We start from the raw sequence: 18,906 nt of genomic DNA, 5'->3' as shown, positions 1-18,906 counted from the left end.
TGTAGTTGAGCAATAGGCTAAATGAGCAAGAAGACCACGCATGAGGCATCTTGCTGCTGCCGAACTGCAAAGGGGGTCTCAGTTCGTTCCGTCTCTGATTGGGAGAAATTTGGAGGGTTTTCGGAGAGCGCTATCTTGCTGCTGCCAGAACTGAGACCCACTATTGCCGCCTTCAACAGCTACAGCATCTTTGGCTTGAGACTTGCAAAAACAACAAACTGAGACCGAAGCGTCGCCAGCTCAATCGATCTTTCATCGTTTGGGACCAAATCGCCGGCCATGGAGAAGGTGGAGATCGCCATCCGCTTGCTCAGCACGTGCTACGCCGTGGGCATCTGCGTCATGATCCTTCGACTGCAGGGCCAAGACACGAGTGAGGACTCGCCGCTCTACCGTAGCTTCTGCTGCAGGTTCAGTGGGAGAGAGACTGACACCCTGCGTAGGTTCCATCATGCTGCAGGTGGTCTTCACGATGGTCTTCACGTGTCCGTGGTAAAGCCCGCGATCCCCTTCCAAGACGTGACCAGCCGAGCCCCCAACTAACGCTTGTACATATTCGCTTTTGACATCGGCAGCTTGTGGGCCATCATTAGGTAAGCAACACGGCCCGCATGCAGTGCCGCGTCTCACGAGAGGGCTAACGTGCTGTGCAGATTCTGCCGCGACTACGCGGCTCGCCGGCGGATGGTGGTGCTGCCCGAGAAGAAGGCCAAGAAGAAGCCGGACATCGCTGTGGCCACCGGGAAGGCGGTGCAGCGGACACAGGCCGAGATCCTCGCGGAGCAGCGCGAGCGGGTCAAAAACTTTCACGGCGTCGGCGAAAAGAAGCTCAAGCCCAAGGCGCCCAAGCGCAAGGGCCCTCCGTCCAAGAAGAGCTGAGCTCGTGGGAACTTCCACCCTGCTGTACCAATCGGGCGTCACTCGGTGCGCTGTTGCAGACGAGCTTCTCGCAGCCTTCGCGCTCGACGGAGACCATGGCGATGGCCATCAAACACATTACCTTCCGACGCACACGAGGGAGGACACCGCGTGGTTCCAACTGCTATGGAAGCAGCAGCATTAATATATTTATTGTAAATAGAATAGGGGCTGGTAAAACACACGAGCGCGCAGCGAGCAGCAGCACGGAGACCAAATCGACACGGTTGGACGGGCAGGCCGCGCACGCACGGGGCTCATAGATAGATACAGAGCGCCACCTCTCCTTTTCGCTTCCGACGCCTTAGTGGAAGCGCTCGAACACGCTCAGGCGGGGGCTCTCCTCGTCGCTGCTACCAGACGCGTCCTTGGCGTCGCCCACAGCGGCGGCCGCACCTCCGTCGAACGGCTTCCTGTCAAGACTCAGCGACAGTCCAGTGGACCACGGCTGCGCCTGCAGGTCGTCGCTCGCGAACGGCGTCGACGAAGCGGACGGGAAGTCCTTCCACAGCTCGTCCGACTGCAGAGAGAACTCCGACTTCTTCGTAGCAGTCGCCGCTGTGGCAGAAGCAAGGGCAGACTGGGAGACGCCGGAGAGGCGGCGCCCGTGCTCAGCAGGGACCGGGCTGGTTTCGGGAGGGGTGGCGTTGCTCGGGGTGGGCTCGTCGTCCTGCGTGAGGGAGAACTTCATCAATGCGTCGATGGCATCCTGGAGGTCCGGGTAGCTCGGCGACGACGCGCTGTTAGCCGCGTTGTTCACCGGGACGGGTCGTTGCTGGGCGGGGGGCAGGCCAATGCTGCCCAGCGATCCTTGCTGCTTCAGGGGGGCACCGCCGTAGTGCTCACCAGCATAATTAGGGTGAAGGGAGGAGGGCGCGGACATGGCCGGCGCGCCCCACGAGGAGCTCTTGTCGAGCGAAGACAGGAGCGAGTAGTTGTCCTTGGGGTAGGAGGGCAACATCTGGTGGTGATGCGAACGGAGCTGTTGGAGGTGGTGCGGGGCGGGCTGCTCGCCGTAGAGGCCGCCTCCGTAGCTCAAGTCGACGGACGGCGGAGGAGGGGCCATGACGCCTGCACCAAGGCCGCCGAGGCGGTCCTTCTCGTGCAGGAACATGCCTCCGCCTAGGTGGCTCGGGGGGCTGTACTGCGGCTGCGCGTAGCCCTCGGCCTCCTCGTGGATGAAGCGGCAGCGGCTGCCGTAGGGGCAGTGGCCCGAGCCCCAGTACGACTTGCACTTGGTGGTTTTGTACTTGGGGTGGCGCACGACGTGGCGGAGCTCAGCGATGCCGTGGGCGAACTGGCACTTGGCTGCCAAAGTCAGAGGAGAGATGAGGGGGAGGGGGGGGGTTAGATTGAGTGAGCAGGTCACTTGGAACAGAGAGAGAGCGCGCGCGCACGCACCTCCGTAGCGGCAGTTGCCGAACTCCGAGAAGCGCTTGCAGAGCTCCGTCTTGTAGAGCGACGACTTGGTGCCGTTCTTGGGGCTGTTCTCCTCGTTCATGTAGGACACGACGCCAAGGTCCTCGGGCGGCAGCGCGTAGCCGTCGGGCCCGGCGACGCCCGCGGAGGCGTCGAGCTCGAGGAAGCTGTCCTTGGGCATCGAGTAGTAGCCGAGGTGGTCCATAGACGAGAGCAACATGGCGGGCGGCGGGGGTCTCGGGCGTGGGCGCGGCTACCGAGGGGCGGCGGATAAACCTCGGCGGATTTTTCTACTGCGGCTGAGGGGGCACTCTCTTGCTCTCACTATAGCGGCAGCCCCGACACCAGTCAGTGCAGTCGCCGGAGAAGCAGCGAGAAAATGAAAAAAATAATGCGGCGCGGCTGCAGGGGGCCCCGGCCCCGGCTCTCCAGTACGCGCCGCCGATGTGATTTGACGGGGATACGAATATGGAGCGGCGAACTGACTTGGTTTCAGCAAATCATACGAGCAGGAATGACGGGGTATGCGAATTTCAGGATATGCTGGCTAAAGTATGGAGCTACTTATCTGGGGTAAAGTATGGCGAGAGGCACGTCGCCCAGCCCCGACGACCGGCCAATCACCGCGCGGACAGACTCAGGTGGCGCACACAAGATATCGGGAAAGAAAGGGTATCAGCTGAAAAACAAAACGAGCACGGTACGACGGTAGTAGCAGCCTATTATTATCACTGTATACAGTACCGTAACAAGCTGGAAACTGCGACGTCACAAAACCGAACGACTGGTATGATACAACTTGTATCATACCAGTTGTGTCACCCCAGTCCACAGCAGTGTGAGAATACTAATACATGCACTGTGCACTTACTTGCAGGTTTTGATACGCCCCCGCTACTGCGAACTTCGGGCAACCGACATGTGGGCACTGGCACTACGCTCCAGTCTTCGACACGCTCGCGATTCACTCTGCATTCAAGAGCGAGCCCAGTACCAGTACTAGCGGGGCCGAGCCTCTCTTGCGGAGCTCATTAGGTGGCTGCTCGCTTCTTTCCTCAATGTACAGTACTGTATAAGTACTATCGTGACTGAAGCCTTGCTTTCCTCCTCATCGCGAATCTGGCGCAGGATCAGTTGTCGTAGAGCTTGTCTGCAGTCAACCCTTTGAGCCCAGCGCATAATACCGGCAGCCCTTTGTCATGTGGTGTAGCAGACGTGCCAAAACTCGTTAGCTTCCCACTCCCACACCAACAACACCTACACTAACGGGAGCGCAGGTTGTCGGGTGATCCGAAGATCACCCAGTCCGTTTACAGCGGTGCAGTTGTGGCGAAGTGGATCCGCGAAATTTGCAGATCGCGGGGGCCCTCTTGCACACGGCGCCCGAACTGCCGACTAACGGAGGGGGTACTCCGATCTTCCGTGAAGTTGCTGATCCTCACCTTGTGTACCCGTCGGTGGGCTGGATCGCTCTTCGGGTGATCTCGAGAAGACGCGCTTGGGGTTGAGTCTTGGACTGTCTGGTGGACAGCGGGAACTTGTGGCAGCAACGCGGATATGCTTCACGCTGTGCCGGAGTAGTTGTGGCGGTTTCGATCTGGGGTTGTCTAGATCGACACTCGCCGGCCAGGTGTGATCTTGGCCTGGGGTTGCCTTGTGGTCGGTGTGTGACTGTGGAGTAGCGCCCTCGCAGAAATCTCGCGAATGCGATCTCGCACAAACTCGGCGCGTCTGGATAGCGATCGCGCCGAGCGAATTATTCCCGGTTGTTGGAGTAGCGTATCTTCGAAATACAGGCCCAAGTCTTCGCAGGCTTCAGAGTTGGGGGGGGTTCTTGTGTTGACGCTTGTTCCTTGTCTTAGGGCGTCGAGCCTTGGGCGTGCGGCGTTATCGGGCCGGCGTTTCCTCGGTGTTCCCGTCGGGCGTGCGGCGTTATCGGGCCGGCGTTTCCTCGGTGTTCCCGTCGGGCGTGCGGCGTTATCAGGCCGGCGTTTCCTGGGGCTTGTGTGGCGTTATCGGGCCTACACGGGGGGTCTTGTGCACGGCGGTTATCAGGCCAGTGCGGTCCTTCGCCTAGGCAGCGCGTTATCGGGCGCCCACCTAAACGGTATACGTTTAACGTGCCTTTGTTCCAGCACGAGTCTGTGGGGGGGGGGGGGGGAGCACCCGAACCAGCAAACGACGGGGGGGGCCGCGATATCGAGGCGGCTCTACTTGCCGGCGCTTGGTGGTTCCCCTGGAACCTCGGAGAAGACGGGAGGTCTTTGTGGTTCAGAGAAATATCGGGACTGAGTCCTTACCCTATCCTATGCCCTAGCTACTGGCTACTCCGTACTACTGGTTGCTAAGCCTATCGTTGTGTGCCTATCCCTACTTCTGTCGTGCTTGCACTGCCGTCCTTCAACCTGATTTGCGTGGCGCAATCAAGATCTTACCTCGGCGCGTTTTGGTCGGCGCGTTTTGCTCGGCGCGTCTTGCTCGGCGCGTTTTGCTCGGCGGGGTTTAGGGTCGGCGCGTTTTGCAGAACCGGGTGCGCTGGTCGACCCGTCGGATGATTACGCGTCGCACTGGATTCTGGCACCGTGTCTCACGGCCCATCACCCACGCCGACTTTCCCATCGAGCTCGGCCCTGAGTCGCGCCCATCAATCCGCGTCGCGTTCCATCAGCCGCGTCGAAGTCCATCACTCGCATCCCGGCGCCTTCTTCCTCCGGCGCCCGGCGCGCCCACTTCTTCCGCGGGGTACTACACCACATTCGTCCCGCTGCCACGCACGCGCACTCCCCAGGTGGGTGTGTCGTCGCAGAACCTGCCCCGCGCCTTCGCTTCGTCTCGACACCATCGCGTTTTCTGCCATCGCAGTCCGCTTCGCGGTACTCCAAGCTTCATGGCTCGCCGCCACGACGTCGACGTCAACGACATCGACCTGGAGGAAGAAGAGCTTGACACCGACGACCTCGAGGCCGCTGGCTGCGCGGTTTGTGCCCTCGGCGCGCATCGTCCTCGCCTCCCCGTCGCGCCCCAAGTCCAGCTTCCGGCTTCAGGCGCCCCCGTCCACTCGGTGACTGCTCTTGTCGCCGACGCGCACACTCTCCAGCGCGAGAACCAGGAGCTGCGCGCCCAGTACTAACTCGTCTCAGCGCACAATGCGGGCTTGGCTACTCACGCGTCCGTGCTGCATGACCGCAATCTCGCGATCTTGCATCGTGCTCGCGAGGGTTATCGCGCAGGCATGATCCGGCTCGAGCAGGCGCTCCTCTCCCGGGAGCACGCCGAGCGGGACTACGCCGTCCTGGAGGACCGAGTGGCCGACTTCCGCGCTCGTGCTGAGCGTGCCGACGCTGCCGAGGCTCTACTCCGCGCCGAGCGAGGCTCCTCGACAGAGCAATATCGTGATCTTCAAGCTCAGCTCCGGGCGGCACGAGACCAGGTCACTGACTTGACTGCCCAACTCGCGCGCGCTCCTGCTACGCCGCCTCCCTCCATCGTGTCGCTAGCGCAGCTGTTTGCTGCACAAGGCGAGCGCGACGACGCGCGCGCCGAGCGTGACGACCTTCGCGTCGACCTCGCAGCCGCCCAAGCCGCCCTCGCTCCTGTCCAAGCGCGCGTGGCCGCCGCCGAAGCTGAACGAGATCACATGCGGCAGCTCGTGGCCACTGCCGAGCAGCAGCGCGACGCCGCTCTCGCTGAGCATGACCGCGTGACCCGCGTTCTCATGGCCGTCGAGCAAGAGCGTGACGGGGCCCTCGACATGCGAGATCAAGTGCGTCGCGCCTCCACGGCCCTGAGACGCATGCGAGACGCTGCTGTCACCGAGAGGGACCGGGCACGCCAAGCCGTGACCGCCCTTGAGCAGCGGCGAGACGCTGCCGTCGCCGAGAGAGATCAGGCTCGTCAGGCCTTGACCGCTCTGGAGCAGCAGCGCGCCCCTGTCGACGAAGAGCTCCGCGCGGCCCGTGCGTCGCTTTCTCAGAGCCGCATGGAGATCGAGGCGGCCCAGAACCTAAACGTCCCGCTGCAGGACGACCTTCGGCGCGTCAACGCGCTCGTAGTGGCCCACGCCTAGGAGCTCCGCCGCGACGCGACGCGTATCCACGAGCTGGAGGAGTCCGTGGCTACTGCTACGACTCTCCGTGTGGCCGCCGAGTCCGAGATGGCGCGGGCTCAAGCCGGCGAACTTTGCGCCACATCTCGCGCGGCGCAGTATCGAGCTGGGTGGCTGTCCATGCGGCGGTCGTCTCAGCAGCGTCGAGGAGCAGTCGGCGCCCAGACCCATCGTCTCAGCGCTCGTGTCGCCGAGCTGGAGGAGGAGCGCGACTTGGCCATCCGAGAGCGCGGCGAACGCGCTGTGACTTGGCGTCGGATGCTTCGAGACGCGCGTCGGGGCCGAGAGCTGGCGCGGCGGGTGTGCGACGAGCTTGCTGATCGTCTCGCCGGCGTCGTAACGCATGTAGGCGGGCAGATCGACACCGCTGACCTGGTCAGGCGACTCGAAGCCACTTTTACGGCGGAGATCGACGGTGCGATCCCCCTCCCCCCTGCTATTCCTACGTCCGCAGCAGTTCCTGTGGCATCCGCGGTTCCTGCTCCTGCTCCAACTGCGTCGAGCTCTGGTGCCCGGGCGGGCTCGTCGGCTTTGACGGCGGGCTCGACGACTGGCGCTTCCCCTCCAGCAGGTCCTTGGGGCTCCCGTCCTGTTCCGACTTCGTCCGCTGCCTCGTCCTCGTCGGGTTTTCGGCGACCTCGACACGGCGCGTCGAGTCGTTCGGGTTCTCAGTCACGCGCGTCTAGGCCGTCAGGAGTGGCGTCCGCTACGTCGCCTGGTTCTTCGCCCCTTCGACGTAGTCGACGGCTCTCTACCGTGGCCGACACTGCGGCCTCCGACAACGCCGCTGCGCAGGCCTCATCTGCAGCTACGCCCTCTACGGCCGCTGCAGCGCGCGCACGAGAGGACGCGTCGCTCTTCGGCTCCGAGTCTTCGGACAGCGAGGACCAAGCGCGGCGAGCTCAGTCCAAGCGCCGCCGGCTGCATAGCCCTGGGTCTCGCTCACGGTCGCTGGCGCGTCCGCCTCCACGTTCGCAGTCACGTTCCCGGACACCCCGCGCTCCCGTTCTGCTTCGCGTTCGCGTTCCCGCTCGGCCTCTCGTTCGCGTTCGCACTCGCCTCCACGCTCGCGCTCGCGTTCTCGCTCGCCCTCCTTGGCGTCGACGCGTTCCGTCGGCTCAACGCGTTCGGCGCACGCGGCGGGGTCGGCGCACTCGGTGGGGTCGGCGGCCTCGCGTCACTCTTCTCCTGCACGGCCGACGCACTCCTCGTCGAGGGGCCGTGCGGCAGCCGGAGCTGGACCAGGCACTGGTCCGGGCGATTCGGGCGACTCCAGTGGCAACGACTCGTCCGCTTCCTCGTCGTCCCGCGCCTCGTCCTCGAGCACCGCCTCCAGCGGCTCGGCGGGGAGTGCTCCGGCGGCGCCCTTCTTCGACCCTGTGATTCCGCCTGCCGGAACTCCGTCTGGCTGGCGGCAGCCTCGCTACGCTCCTTGGTCCAAGCGGGTACGACGTCTCCGCCTTCATCTCATCACCGTGCAGGAGTTGCGAACGCTCTTCCTGCCGCCGCCCGGCTAGATCATTCCGCGCCGTGTTCCCCCCGCGCCTGCGAACTGGAACCGCGCCCTCGTGACTCTGGCCAACGTCGACGCGCTATACGCGACTCGGCCGTGGCGCTACCTCGCTCAAGCCGCTGAGGCGCTTCTCTTCGCGTCCGGCGACGCGGCGTTCCGCCCATTCCTACGTCGGCTCCGGCACCACATCGAGCACTGGGCTCAGGCGTACTGGGAGGCCACCCATGAGCTCTTCGTGCAGGGCGCGGCGTGGAAAAGGTGGCACACGACGCACAACTCGCGTCGCTCACACGCGGGCAACCACCTCAACAGCTTGTTGCAGCTGGTGGTCGGGCTGTTCCAGCAAGGGCTCGCAGACATGGACCTCTTGCTGGACCCAATGGTGCTTCACTTTCCGCCCGCGCACACGTCGATCGGACGGTGGTATCCAGGCCTCCAGCACGCGACGTTGCAAGTCGCGCTCGACGACATCGACGCGCAGGAGCCCTGGCGCCGGTTCTATTGGACGCCGCTCACTGTGGCCGAGATGGACGCGAACGTACGCTGCCGAGTGACGCGCGATCACCCAGCCTTCCATGTGCCGCGTCTTGCAGGTAAGTTTGTCCAGCAGGTTTGAGTCTTGGCCCATCGTTGCAGTCCGTCGCGTTTAGTTGTTGTAGCCGTAACTTCAACACGTAGCCTTGATCTTTCCCCTTGTTTCTTTCCACTTCTCCACATCTTTTATGAGACGGCCCTCCGCCGTCCCATCTTCAGCAACAGGCTGGTCCTCCTCACTTCCCTCATCCAATCCCTCGCTCCGGCCATTCCCAGAGTCGAGGCTTCCCACCAGTCCTCCCGTCGGCAGCCCCCCCCCCCGCCGACTTAGTCGCACCCGCGGGCGCTCACCCACCAGGCTCCACCGCCTCCGCGTTCTCGTGCGACTGCATCGCCTCGAACCGGTTGCGTCCCGTGCGCTGGCGCAGGAAGTCGTACAGCAACCCGCCGCAATTCAGATCGAGCTCGTCGACCCACGTCGTGTCCGGGTAGCCTTTCCATTTGACTTCGAACTCGCGTCGCGTGCGCCCATACCGGGTAGTCCGCCCCTCGCGCACATTCACGATCTTCTCGACCTCGAAGACGTCGTCCTCCAGCTCGCGCGTGGCTTCCCAGCTATCCTCGGGCAAGAGCTCCTCGTCGAAGTCGAAGCGCTCCTCGGCCGGCACCGTCAGCTGCGTCGCGGGTCGCGACGGGAATTCCCGGACGGGCTTCAGCTTGGAGATGTGGACGACGGGGTACAGCTGATAGGGCGTACCCGTCGTCTCGAGGCGCACTGCGAACGCGCTGACCACCTCGGTGACGCGGAAGGGTCCGTGCCACATGTGCGCGAGTTTGCGCGCATACCCCGGCTTCACCCGATCCAGGTACAGCCAAACTTGCGAGCCCGTCGCGATCTCATGTCGCGTCGCGTTTTCAGTTTGTCGACGCGCTCTCTCTTCGACGGCCTCTCGGACTAACTCCAACGCTTGTGCCCTTGCCACCTTGTAGTGTCGCTGAATACGGAGCCTCCACCGCCGCGCCTCGGCGTCCCGGGTCGACGTGTTCCCGACGGCCAGCGTCGACCGAGGATCCCAGTCGTGCACTAAGAAGAACGGGGTTTCATTCCTCGTCCGGTCGTACGACGTGTTTAGTGCGAAGGTAAGACGCTCGGCGTATTCGTCCCAGTCGCGTTGGTCGACGTCTGCGATGTACATCTTGATCGCTCTTGTAACCGTCTGCACCATCCGTTCTGCAGCACCGTTGGCTTGGGGACGATAAGCAAGCGTCGCTCGCTGTCTCTGACCCATGATTTTGCTGAACGCTTTGAAGAAGTCGGACATGAAGCCCGGCTCGCGGTCGTGGCGGATAGCCGGGCTCGTGCCGAAGCGCCTGAACACCGCCTCCTCGTACGCCTCGGCCACCGTCTGCGCGGTTCGTGACGCATTCGCTTTGACCACGACGAACCCCGTGAAGAGGTCGACCCAGACTAACAGCTCTGTGTTGCCTTTGTAGGATGCCGGCAACGACGGAATATGGTCCATGGCAATGACCTGGAACGGGTACGTCGTGACGATGTTGCCCGGCGACTCGCCCTGGATGGTCGGCCGACCCTTTCCCGTCTCGCAGTCGGTGCATTCGCCGACGTAGCGCTGGACGCTTCTGAAAATCCCTGGTCAATGGAAGTGGCGCCTCACGCGTTGGTACGTGCGGCCAATACCCTGGTGTCCGCCTCCAGGCTCGCGTGATAGTGGTGGAGTACATCTTCCCGAAGAGTCTCCGGGATCAGCTTCATCATCACATCGCGATCCTCGGCGGAATCGTCGCTTCTCGGCTGGTAGTAGAGCAGCCCGCCTTCGCCCTCTTCGTACCGAGGCGCAAGCTTTTGGCAGTTCTTCACCTCGCGCCGAGATAGGTCCCCGACGTCGCCGCGGAGATACTTCTTGAGGTTGACGATCCAGACCTCTTCGTCCTGGGCGACGCGGATGCGGTCCAGGCGCATTCGTTGCACCACCAGCTCCTCCAGGACTTCTGGAGGTCGGACCCTACGTGTTGTCGTGCGTGCGGCAGCCGAGCGCGTCGTCACAGCGAGGACTTGTGCTGTCCCGCGTCCCGCGTCCATGGCCTTCCCGGCGGGGTCATCTGCGCCGCGATTTTCCGCGTCGAGGTTTTCCGCGTCAAGATTATCCGCGTCGGGACTGGCTGGAGACGCCATCCCGGGACTCGATGTCCGCGGTCGGATGACTTCTTCCAAGCGATTCAGCGTCTTCAGATCTTGAATCTCTTCGGGGCTGTGCGCGTTGCGGCCTCCTTGACGCTGCAGAGCTTGTCCAGCCAGCATGTCGGCACTCGCGTTCCAGTCTCGTCGTACGTGGAAGAGTTCGTGGCGCGGCCATGCCTGGAGTGCGTTTCGCGTCTTTTGTCGCAGCAGCTTCAGCCCCGGGGACTTGCAGTCCATCTCGTCCGGCATCTGCCTGATGACAAGGTTAGAGTCTCCGCATACGACGAGTCGGGTGACGTCGTCGAGTTCCTCTAGAAGAGAACATCCGAGCAGCCGCCCGCGGTATTCCGCCTCGTTGACCGTGAGGTCCGTCGCATATCCCGACGCGGCGCGCACGCTGGCGTACACGATCACGACGGATTCTCGGTTCGCGTCGAAGTGTTTCAACATTGGGGTCTCGGCGAGTTTTGCCTTGAGCGCGTCGAAGGCGCGCGTCGCGTGCATCCACTTCTCATGCCCGCGGACTTCTGGACGCGTGACGTACTCGTTGAAGTCGGTCTCCGTCAGCGAATACACCGTCGAGTTTTGGGTCAGCGAGTTCCGACTCCGGCGATTCTTCCATCGCAGCGCTTCTAGCCACAGTCGGAGGCATATCGGGTTCGCTTTCCACCGCCTCCTCGTCCGTATCCGGCTTGTGGTCGTCGGGTGGCAAGTCTACCCCCCTTCCCTTCGGCGCTTCCGCGACAGCCGCCAACACTGGGGTCACGGCGCGTCGCGTCCCGAGTTGTCTCGGCTCCGGGCGCAAGATGGCTTTAGGCGTCGGGTATGAGGGGCGATCCGTCATCGGTCCGTCGAGCTCGGCTGGGATCCAGTTCTCCTCCGCGTCGCGTGTCGCGCCGTACGCCAGATTCTGCCACTGCTGGTACCGGGTGGAGCCCAGTCGGACGAATCCACGAATCCGAGGCTGGCCGTCAGACGGCGTCCACCACCCAAGCGTTTCATGCGCGTCGAGGATTATCGCTGCGTCTCCGATGTTCGTGACACGCAGGTACGTTTTATTTCCGACTCTCCCCTTGACAAAGGTAGTCACCCACGACTCTGCCCGTGTCACCCACAGGAACGGTGCGTTTCGATCCGGCCTCAGCAAGACTTCATGCGTGTCTCCTGGTTCGAGCCTCACAGGCGTCTTGACGTTGACCGGGTCCATCCGTGCGCCGTATAGCGGTCTTCGTCCGATCATCTGGCTATGCACCTCGTCGGGAAGGCACGTCGTGCCGTCCGCAGTGTCGATACGCACTCCAGCGGGCACCATGAAGTTCATTCCCAGGATTGCGTGTTGGCCGACCAAGTCGCCGACCACAGGTGCATGTAGTACACCAAGTTCCCAGCCAAGGTAATCTTGACTCTGGTTCTCCCCACCGTGTAATATGTCTCATCACGAATTCCCACACACTCTTGCGTGATCTTCGTGTCAATCAGGCAGCCTACCTCACGAGCAAAGGTGGTGTCCAGGATGGACACCTCGGCACCTGTGTCGAGCAATAACACAGCACGGCGGTTGTTCAGCTTTCCATGAATCTTGGCCTGCTTGTACCACTTGTGCGGCGCGTAATGTTTCCAGTATCCGCGTCGCTCTCCTGGTTGCAAGTCGATCTCGTCCAGGGGTGGTTCACGTGCAAACTCGTCGTCCGTCGTACGTCGGACCGCCGAGATTCGCGGCGCGCATTCTTGTGTGGTACGTTCCGGGTTGGATTCACATGTATTATCATTCAGGGAAGTCGGGCTCTCACTAACCACCTCTCGCGACTTCTTGGTCACATATGCATAGACGGAAACATGTCGCTCGTCTCGTACTGGTTTCCAAGCCAGCGAGCGTCCTCGTTTAACATCTTCTCGGCGGCCGGCGGCAGCATTCCCGCGTGTTTATTCGGGTCAAACCACTGGCGCAATTGGTTGAAGAACTCCTCCATCGGGCATTCTCCGGCTTCGTGCACGTCACCGCAGGCCTTGCACACCCTCAAGCATCGCTCCGTCGGGTGCTGGCCACCACACTTCTGACACGTCAACTTCCAGCAGTCTCCTTCGACATGGCGACGTGAACCACAGTGGTGGCACCGCGGGCGGTCGCGTCCCGAGTCGTCGGGATCGAAGTTGCGACGCGCCGGCTCTCCCGGCGGGGCCTGTCCCGCGACGAACAACTTGGCGCGTTCTTCGTCCGCCTCGTCTTGGTCGTACTGGCGATCGTCGCTGTCGCGACTTTCGCGTTCCGAGTCGTACTCGTCCGACGCGACGTGAATCGCATGCACGGCGCGCGCCGGCTGAGTCGGCGGGGTCGGCGCCTTTTGGCGGAACTTGTTCGAGCCGAAGAGAGTCTTTTTCTGGTGAGCCAATCCACGTTGTCGGGCACGCAGCTTCTTCTCCAGCGCCTCGGAGTCGGCGACCTCCGTCAGCGTGAGACGCGAGGCGAGTTCGGCCTCCTGCGGTTCAGCGTCCGGATGAAATGCTCGACGTGTTCGCGCTTCTCTTCAGTCGTGCCCTCGGCGTATGGGATGTTGGCCCTCAAGCCCGCGACGTTGAGCCGGTACAAGTAATCCAGAGGGGTCTCGTCGGGGCGCTGAGCCGCATGGTAGTAGCGACTGGCCATTGACACGCCCTTGCCGCAGTACTGCACCCGGAATTGCTCCATCAGCTCGGTCCATGATTTCTTGACCTTCCTGGGCAACTGGAGATACCATTGGCGCGCAGGACCGCTCATTAGATCGCTGAACTGCCCGCACACTTCTTCGCCCGTCATCCCGTCGCGCCGCGCGGCGGACTTCAGACGGTTGAGCCACAGTCTGGCTTTCTCTTCGCTCGCGTCCCGTCCCGAGAACTCTTTCAGCTCGGACGATGCTGAGAGGCGTACGCGGGCGAGGGCTACGCCGCCGGCTGTCGCCGTCGAGACGGCGGCCGCGGTTCTTGGCACTCCGATGTCCAAGTCGAACAGGTCATCGGGGTCCTCGTCCGCGTCGCGTCGAGTTCTGGACCTCGTCGAAGAACGCGAACTGACCAACTCCATGGCGACATCCGCTGCCTCCTGGGGGCGAGCCACCGTGGGTGTGGGATTCGCGGGCGGCTTCGGCCCCGTCGGAATTGCGGCCGTGTCGGCGCGCGGGGTGTTCATCACTGTCCTCTGCATCAGCTTGATGATAGATTCTCTCAAGGCCTTGGGAAGCACATCCTCGGCGGGTTTCGTCACCTCTGTGCGTGTGGGCGCCGCGGATAGCTGCATGACGCGCAGCGGCCGGTTCATGGGCATGCGCTTGGGCGACTCGAAACTGCTGTCGGAGTCCACGCTCGATTGGTATCGAGGTGGAGGCGAGGGCGTGGTCGTCGAAGTCTGGGCTGGACCCGCCGAGGGGCTCGGCGCGTCTTGGCCCGTCGCGGAACTCGTCGCGTCCTGTTTGACGGATCCGGCGAGAATCGTCAAGGGCTCCTGCACGACGCTAATCGCGCGCAGCCAAGACTTGAGGTCCCAATCGCACAGCCTCTCCATCTCGAAAGCCCCAGCACGAACCCCGAGTCACGCATCATCTGGAAGAGAGTCGGCGCGGCGTGGGCAACGCTGGTGAGACTATCGAAGTCCGGCGCCACGAAGGGGCCTGTGAAGTTGCTCATCAGCATGGGCTTGAGGAAGACCAAGATTGGGTCTTGTTCTAGCAGACGGAAGAGCTCCGTGCGCGCCACGACGTACCGTACCTCCTCGACGGTGTACTGACGTCCCGTGTCCTTGCCTTGCGGCTTGGACAGCGACTCCTCCGCCGAGTCCGGCGCGCGCAGCTTCTTTTTCTTCATCTTGGGCGACTTGCGCTTCGTGGCTGCCTTGGCGGTGGGTTGTTGTTGGTCGTCGGCCTTTGCAGGCTTCCGACCGGTAGGACCGCGACTTGCGTCGCGGCCCTTCGCGGCTCCCTCGTCGGGAGCCGCATCGGGAACGGCAAACTGTTCTTCGTAGCCCTCCTGGTCGTCGCTGGCCCCGTGGCCTGTCGTGAAGGTTCCCTCAGAGCTCCACGACGCGACAGGTCTCTCACTGTGCTCTCTTGCGGTCGGCGACCTTCCAGCCGACTGCGCACCTGCCTCCGATGCCTCTTGGATCGTTAGCCCGTCATTCGAAGTAGTACTCCCGGGTCGCGGCACCATTGTGGAGTAGCGCCCTCGCAGAAATCTCGCGAATGCGATCTCGCACAAACTCGGCGCGTCTGGATAGCGATCGCGCCGAGCGAATTATTCCCGGTTGTTGGAGTAGCGTATCTTCGAAATACAGGCCGAAGTCTTCGCAGGCTTCAGAGTTGGGGGGGGGGTTCTTGTGTTGACGCTTGTTCCTTGTCTTAGGGCGTCGAGCCTTGGGCGTGCGGCGTTATCGGGCCGGCGTTTCCTCGGTGTTCCCGTCGGGCGTGCGGCGTTTCCTGGGGCTTGTGTGGCGTTATCGGGCCTACACGGGGGGTCTTGTGCACGGCGGTTATCAGGCCAGTGCGGTCCTTCGCCTAGGCAGCGCGTTATCGGGCGCCCACCTAAACGGTATACGTTTAACGTGCCTTTGTTCCAGCACGGGTCTGTGGGGGGGGGGGGGAGCACCCGAACCAGCAAACGACGGGGGGGGCCGCGATATCGAGGCGGCTCTACTTGCCGGCGCTTGGTGGTTCCCCTGGAACCTCGGAGAAGACGGGAGGTCTTTGTGGTTCAGAGAAATTTCGGGACTGAGTCCTTACCCTATCCTATGCCCTAGCTACTGGCTACTGCTTGCTAAGCCGATCGTTGTGTGCCTATCCCTACTTCTGTCGTGCTTGCACTGCCGTCCTTCAACCTGATTTGCGTGGCGCAATCAAGATCTTACCTCGGCGCGTTTTGGTCGGCGCGTCTTGCTCGGCGCGTTTTGCTCGGCGGGGTTTAGGGTCGGCGCGTTTTGCAGAACCGGGTGCGCTGGTCGACCCGTCGGATGATTACGCGTCGCACTGGATTCTGGCACCGTGTCTCACGGCCCATCACCCACGCCGACTTTCCCGTCGAGCTCGGCCCTGCGTCGCGCCCATCAATCCGCGTCGCGTTCCATCAGCCGCGTCGAAGTCCATCACTCGCATCCCGGCGCCTTCTTCCTCCGGCGCCCGGCGCGCCCACTTCTTCCGCGGGGTACTACACCACATGACCTTCCTTTCCTTTCCTTGCTTGCCGCTTCCTCTAGCGGTGGGTCGAAGTGAGGGTTGACGGACGCTGGGCCAAGCTATCCTGGTTCCTTGATCTTGGGGTGTAAGTCGACTTGCGTAGCGTCGGGTGGGCCAAAGTATATCCCGTGCCCGGTATTGCGAAGGCGAAGACCACTTGTGAAGAAGGAGGTAAAATCAACTCTGTTTAAAATGTTAGCTTGTCCTAAGTCCTTGTCCTATCGTTCTCCTGCACTCCTGCGCTCGTGCGGTCTGTGCGCGTGCTCTCTAGCTCCCTTGAACGTTGGTGGTGTCGCTGGCTCTCTGCCCGGTGTCTGCGCAATCCGTGCGGTCGAGATCATCACTCTTTCTCCAAGATCGCGTCATCCCCGCCAAGATCGATATCGTCGACTTGGATCGATTACGCCGGGGTTTGGCTCTCAAGCACCTCCAGAGATGTTGTTCACCTTGATGTTGCCCCCTTGACCTTCTTGCTGGTTACTATCGTGCCAGACTACGCGTCGCCACGCTTTGCCGATCTTGGTCCACACTGTCGATCTTGGCCATCTTGTTGATCTTGGGTATCCGCGCGAAAATATCTCCATCCACTACACCACAGCCGTCCCCTGTACGAGTGAAAGCTGCGCAACGGCATTCGCTCGCTGCACCAGTTCTCATTCATGGTCTGCGCACCGCTGACATGGCGTTATGGTCCATATTCGCATTCACGCTGATGCTCCAGATATCAATTTACCAGTGTCAACGAGTCGCCGTTGCGACCCTAGCGCTTGAGACCGCGCTGATTGCTGGTCACCTCATGGCACAACAGATCCGTCGCATCGTCGCCCCCAAGCAGCTTCTCCTTCCACGTCGGCAGTCCACAGGCCCGCCCAAGATCGCACAGCCGAAGATCACCGAGTTAAGATCGAACCTTACTGACCCAACTTATCTTGTCGTTGTGACATCTCCCCACCTCGAAATCGTTGCTTCACACCTCCATGGCATCGCGACCAACACAGGCACATACACCTCCGTTCCGCCTGACTTGCAACCACCTTGCAAGCCCTTCACCTCGTTGCCCATGCGACGACCAACTCACCGCACGATCTCGCCGCACTACTGCTCCTCGTGCGACTGCATGACTTCGAACCGATGTCGATTCGATCGCTGACGCAAGTAGTCATGTAGCAGGGCTCCACCGTTCAAATCCGCTTCGTCGATCCACGATGGTTCGTCGTATCCCTTCCAGTGTACCAATAACTCCCGCAGCACCCGTCCATACCGTGTACGCCGGCCAGATCGCATGTCGGCAATACGCTCCACTTCATACTCGTCGTCTTCAAGATTCGCCTCCCAACTATCTTCCGGGAGCAGTGCCTCGTCAAAGTCGAGTCGATCTTGGTTTTGGATCGTCAGGGTGAGGTGTGGTCGGTCTGGGAAGGTGCGAACGGGCTTCAGCTTGGACACGTGCACAATTGGGAACAGTCGATACTCGGTCCCTGCGATCTCGAGGCGAGCAGCGTGCGTGTCGACGACCTCAACTACACGGAAGGGGCCATGCCACATGTGCGCAAGTTTACGCGCGTAGCCTTCCTTGACTCGGTCGAGATACAGCCACACCTGCATTCCAGCCTCGATCTCGTGTGGGCGCGCCGATTCGTTGTGCTGGTCAGCTCGATCTCGGATTGCCTCACGTAGGCGCTCATTGACTTGCTGCCGAGCCTGCTGATATTGCTTCTGGACATGATAGCGCCACCTGCGAGGCTGTCGATCCCGCCGGCGCGTCGATCCCAGCGGTACCATTGCCTCCAGAGTAGATCGAGGGTCCCACCCATGTATCAGGTAGAAGGGTGTGTCTCCACGAATCCGATCTTGGGCCGTGTTGAGCGCAAAAGTAAGGCGCTCCGCGTACTCGTCCCAATCTCGCTGGTTGATGTCTTCGACATACATCTTCAGGGCGCGAGTGAGCGTCTGCACCTTCCTCTCAGCAGTACCGTTGGCCTGAGGCCGGTACGCCATAGTTGCACGTTGCCTCTGACCGACAATCTTGTTGAATGATCTGAAGAAATCCGACATAAATCCTGGCTCGCGGTCATGTCGTATCGCTTCGCTAGCGCCAAACCGGCGAAACACGCACTCCTCGTAGTTCTCAGCGATCGTTTGGGCTGTTCTAGACGAGCTGGCCTTTGCAATCACTAATCCCGTGAAAAGATCGATCCAGATCAACAACTCGGTGTTCCCTTTGTACGACTTGGGTAATGACGGGATGTGGTCCATGGCAATGATCTGGAACGGGTAGGTAGCCTGAAGATTACCGGGAGATCCCCCTTGTGTAGTCGGCCTCCCTTTCCCGGTCTCGCAGTCCACGGTCTCGCAGTCCACGCACAGCCCCACGTATCGTTGTACACTTTGGTAGAGGCCTCTCCAGTGAAAATGGGCACGAATCCGCTGGTAGGTTCTTCCAATGCCTTGGTGGCCACCCTCGAGACTGGCATGATAATGGTGTAGGAAGTCCTGCTGCAAGGCCTCCGGGATCACCAGCCGCATCACAAGATCACGACCTTCATCAGAGCGCTTCGATGGCGGGCAGTAGAACAGCAATCCAGCTTCGTCGACCTCGTAGTCATCGGCAATCTTGGCACACGCTTTAGCCTCTGCCGAGGTAAGGTCCTGCACGTCCCCAAGTAGATACTTCTTGAGATCGGCAATCCACTTCTCTTCATCCTGGGCCTGGCAGATGCGCTCCGTCTGCATTCGTTGTACCATCAACTCATCCAACACTTGTGGGGCTGCTCGTCTCCTTGATCTCGTAACCGCCGCGATCTTGATCGCCGCCGCGTCAGATCGAGGAACCAATAATTCGTCGAGCCGGTTGAGCGTCCCCAGATCTTCGCGTTCTCCGTCTGTTGTAACGACTGATCCACCTTCCCGTTGTAGTGCTGCGCTTGCAAGTCGATCGGCACTCTACGCTTCATGTGAAGAAATTCGTGGTTGGGCCAAGATCGCAATCGTTCCATGGCCTTCTGACGTAGTAGTACCAAAC

The 18,906-nt window shown here is 61.6% G+C and overlaps 3 protein-coding genes across 3 annotated transcripts; 2 read left to right on the top strand and 1 right to left on the bottom strand.

Annotated features, from left to right (window-relative positions):
* The first annotated feature begins 232 nt into the window (after positions 1 to 232).
* On the top strand, positions 233 to 1,121 carry PHYSODRAFT_359391 (hypothetical protein). The gene is made up of 4 exons (XM_009522054.1): positions 233 to 373; positions 444 to 492; positions 576 to 593; positions 654 to 1,121. Exons 1-4 carry the CDS (start codon positions 280 to 282, stop codon positions 877 to 879), a joined length of 387 nt encoding a protein of 128 aa, XP_009520349.1. The 5' UTR covers positions 233 to 279; the 3' UTR covers positions 880 to 1,121.
* Positions 1,122 to 1,222: 101 nt separating this feature from the next.
* Positions 1,223 to 2,557, bottom strand: PHYSODRAFT_296887 (hypothetical protein; the record flags this gene model as incomplete). Its single annotated transcript, XM_009522053.1, has 1 exon — positions 1,223 to 2,557. One exon carries the CDS (start codon positions 2,555 to 2,557, stop codon positions 1,223 to 1,225), a length of 1,335 nt encoding a protein of 444 aa, XP_009520348.1.
* Positions 2,558 to 5,224: 2,667 nt separating this feature from the next.
* Positions 5,225 to 6,787, top strand: PHYSODRAFT_251702 (hypothetical protein; the record flags this gene model as incomplete). The annotated part of the gene is made up of 3 exons (XM_009522052.1): positions 5,225 to 5,314; positions 5,555 to 6,385; positions 6,407 to 6,787. Coding segments are annotated over 3 exons (1,302 nt in total), but the record flags the coding sequence as incomplete, so codon positions are not given.
* Positions 6,788 to 18,906: the final 12,119 nt, after the last annotated feature.

This window comes from Phytophthora sojae, assembly GCF_000149755.1.
Source record: "Phytophthora sojae unplaced genomic scaffold PHYSOscaffold_2, whole genome shotgun sequence".
Lineage (NCBI taxonomy): Eukaryota > Oomycota > Peronosporomycetes > Peronosporales > Peronosporaceae > Phytophthora > Phytophthora sojae.
This window is presented reverse-complemented; position numbering and strand designations above follow the sequence as displayed.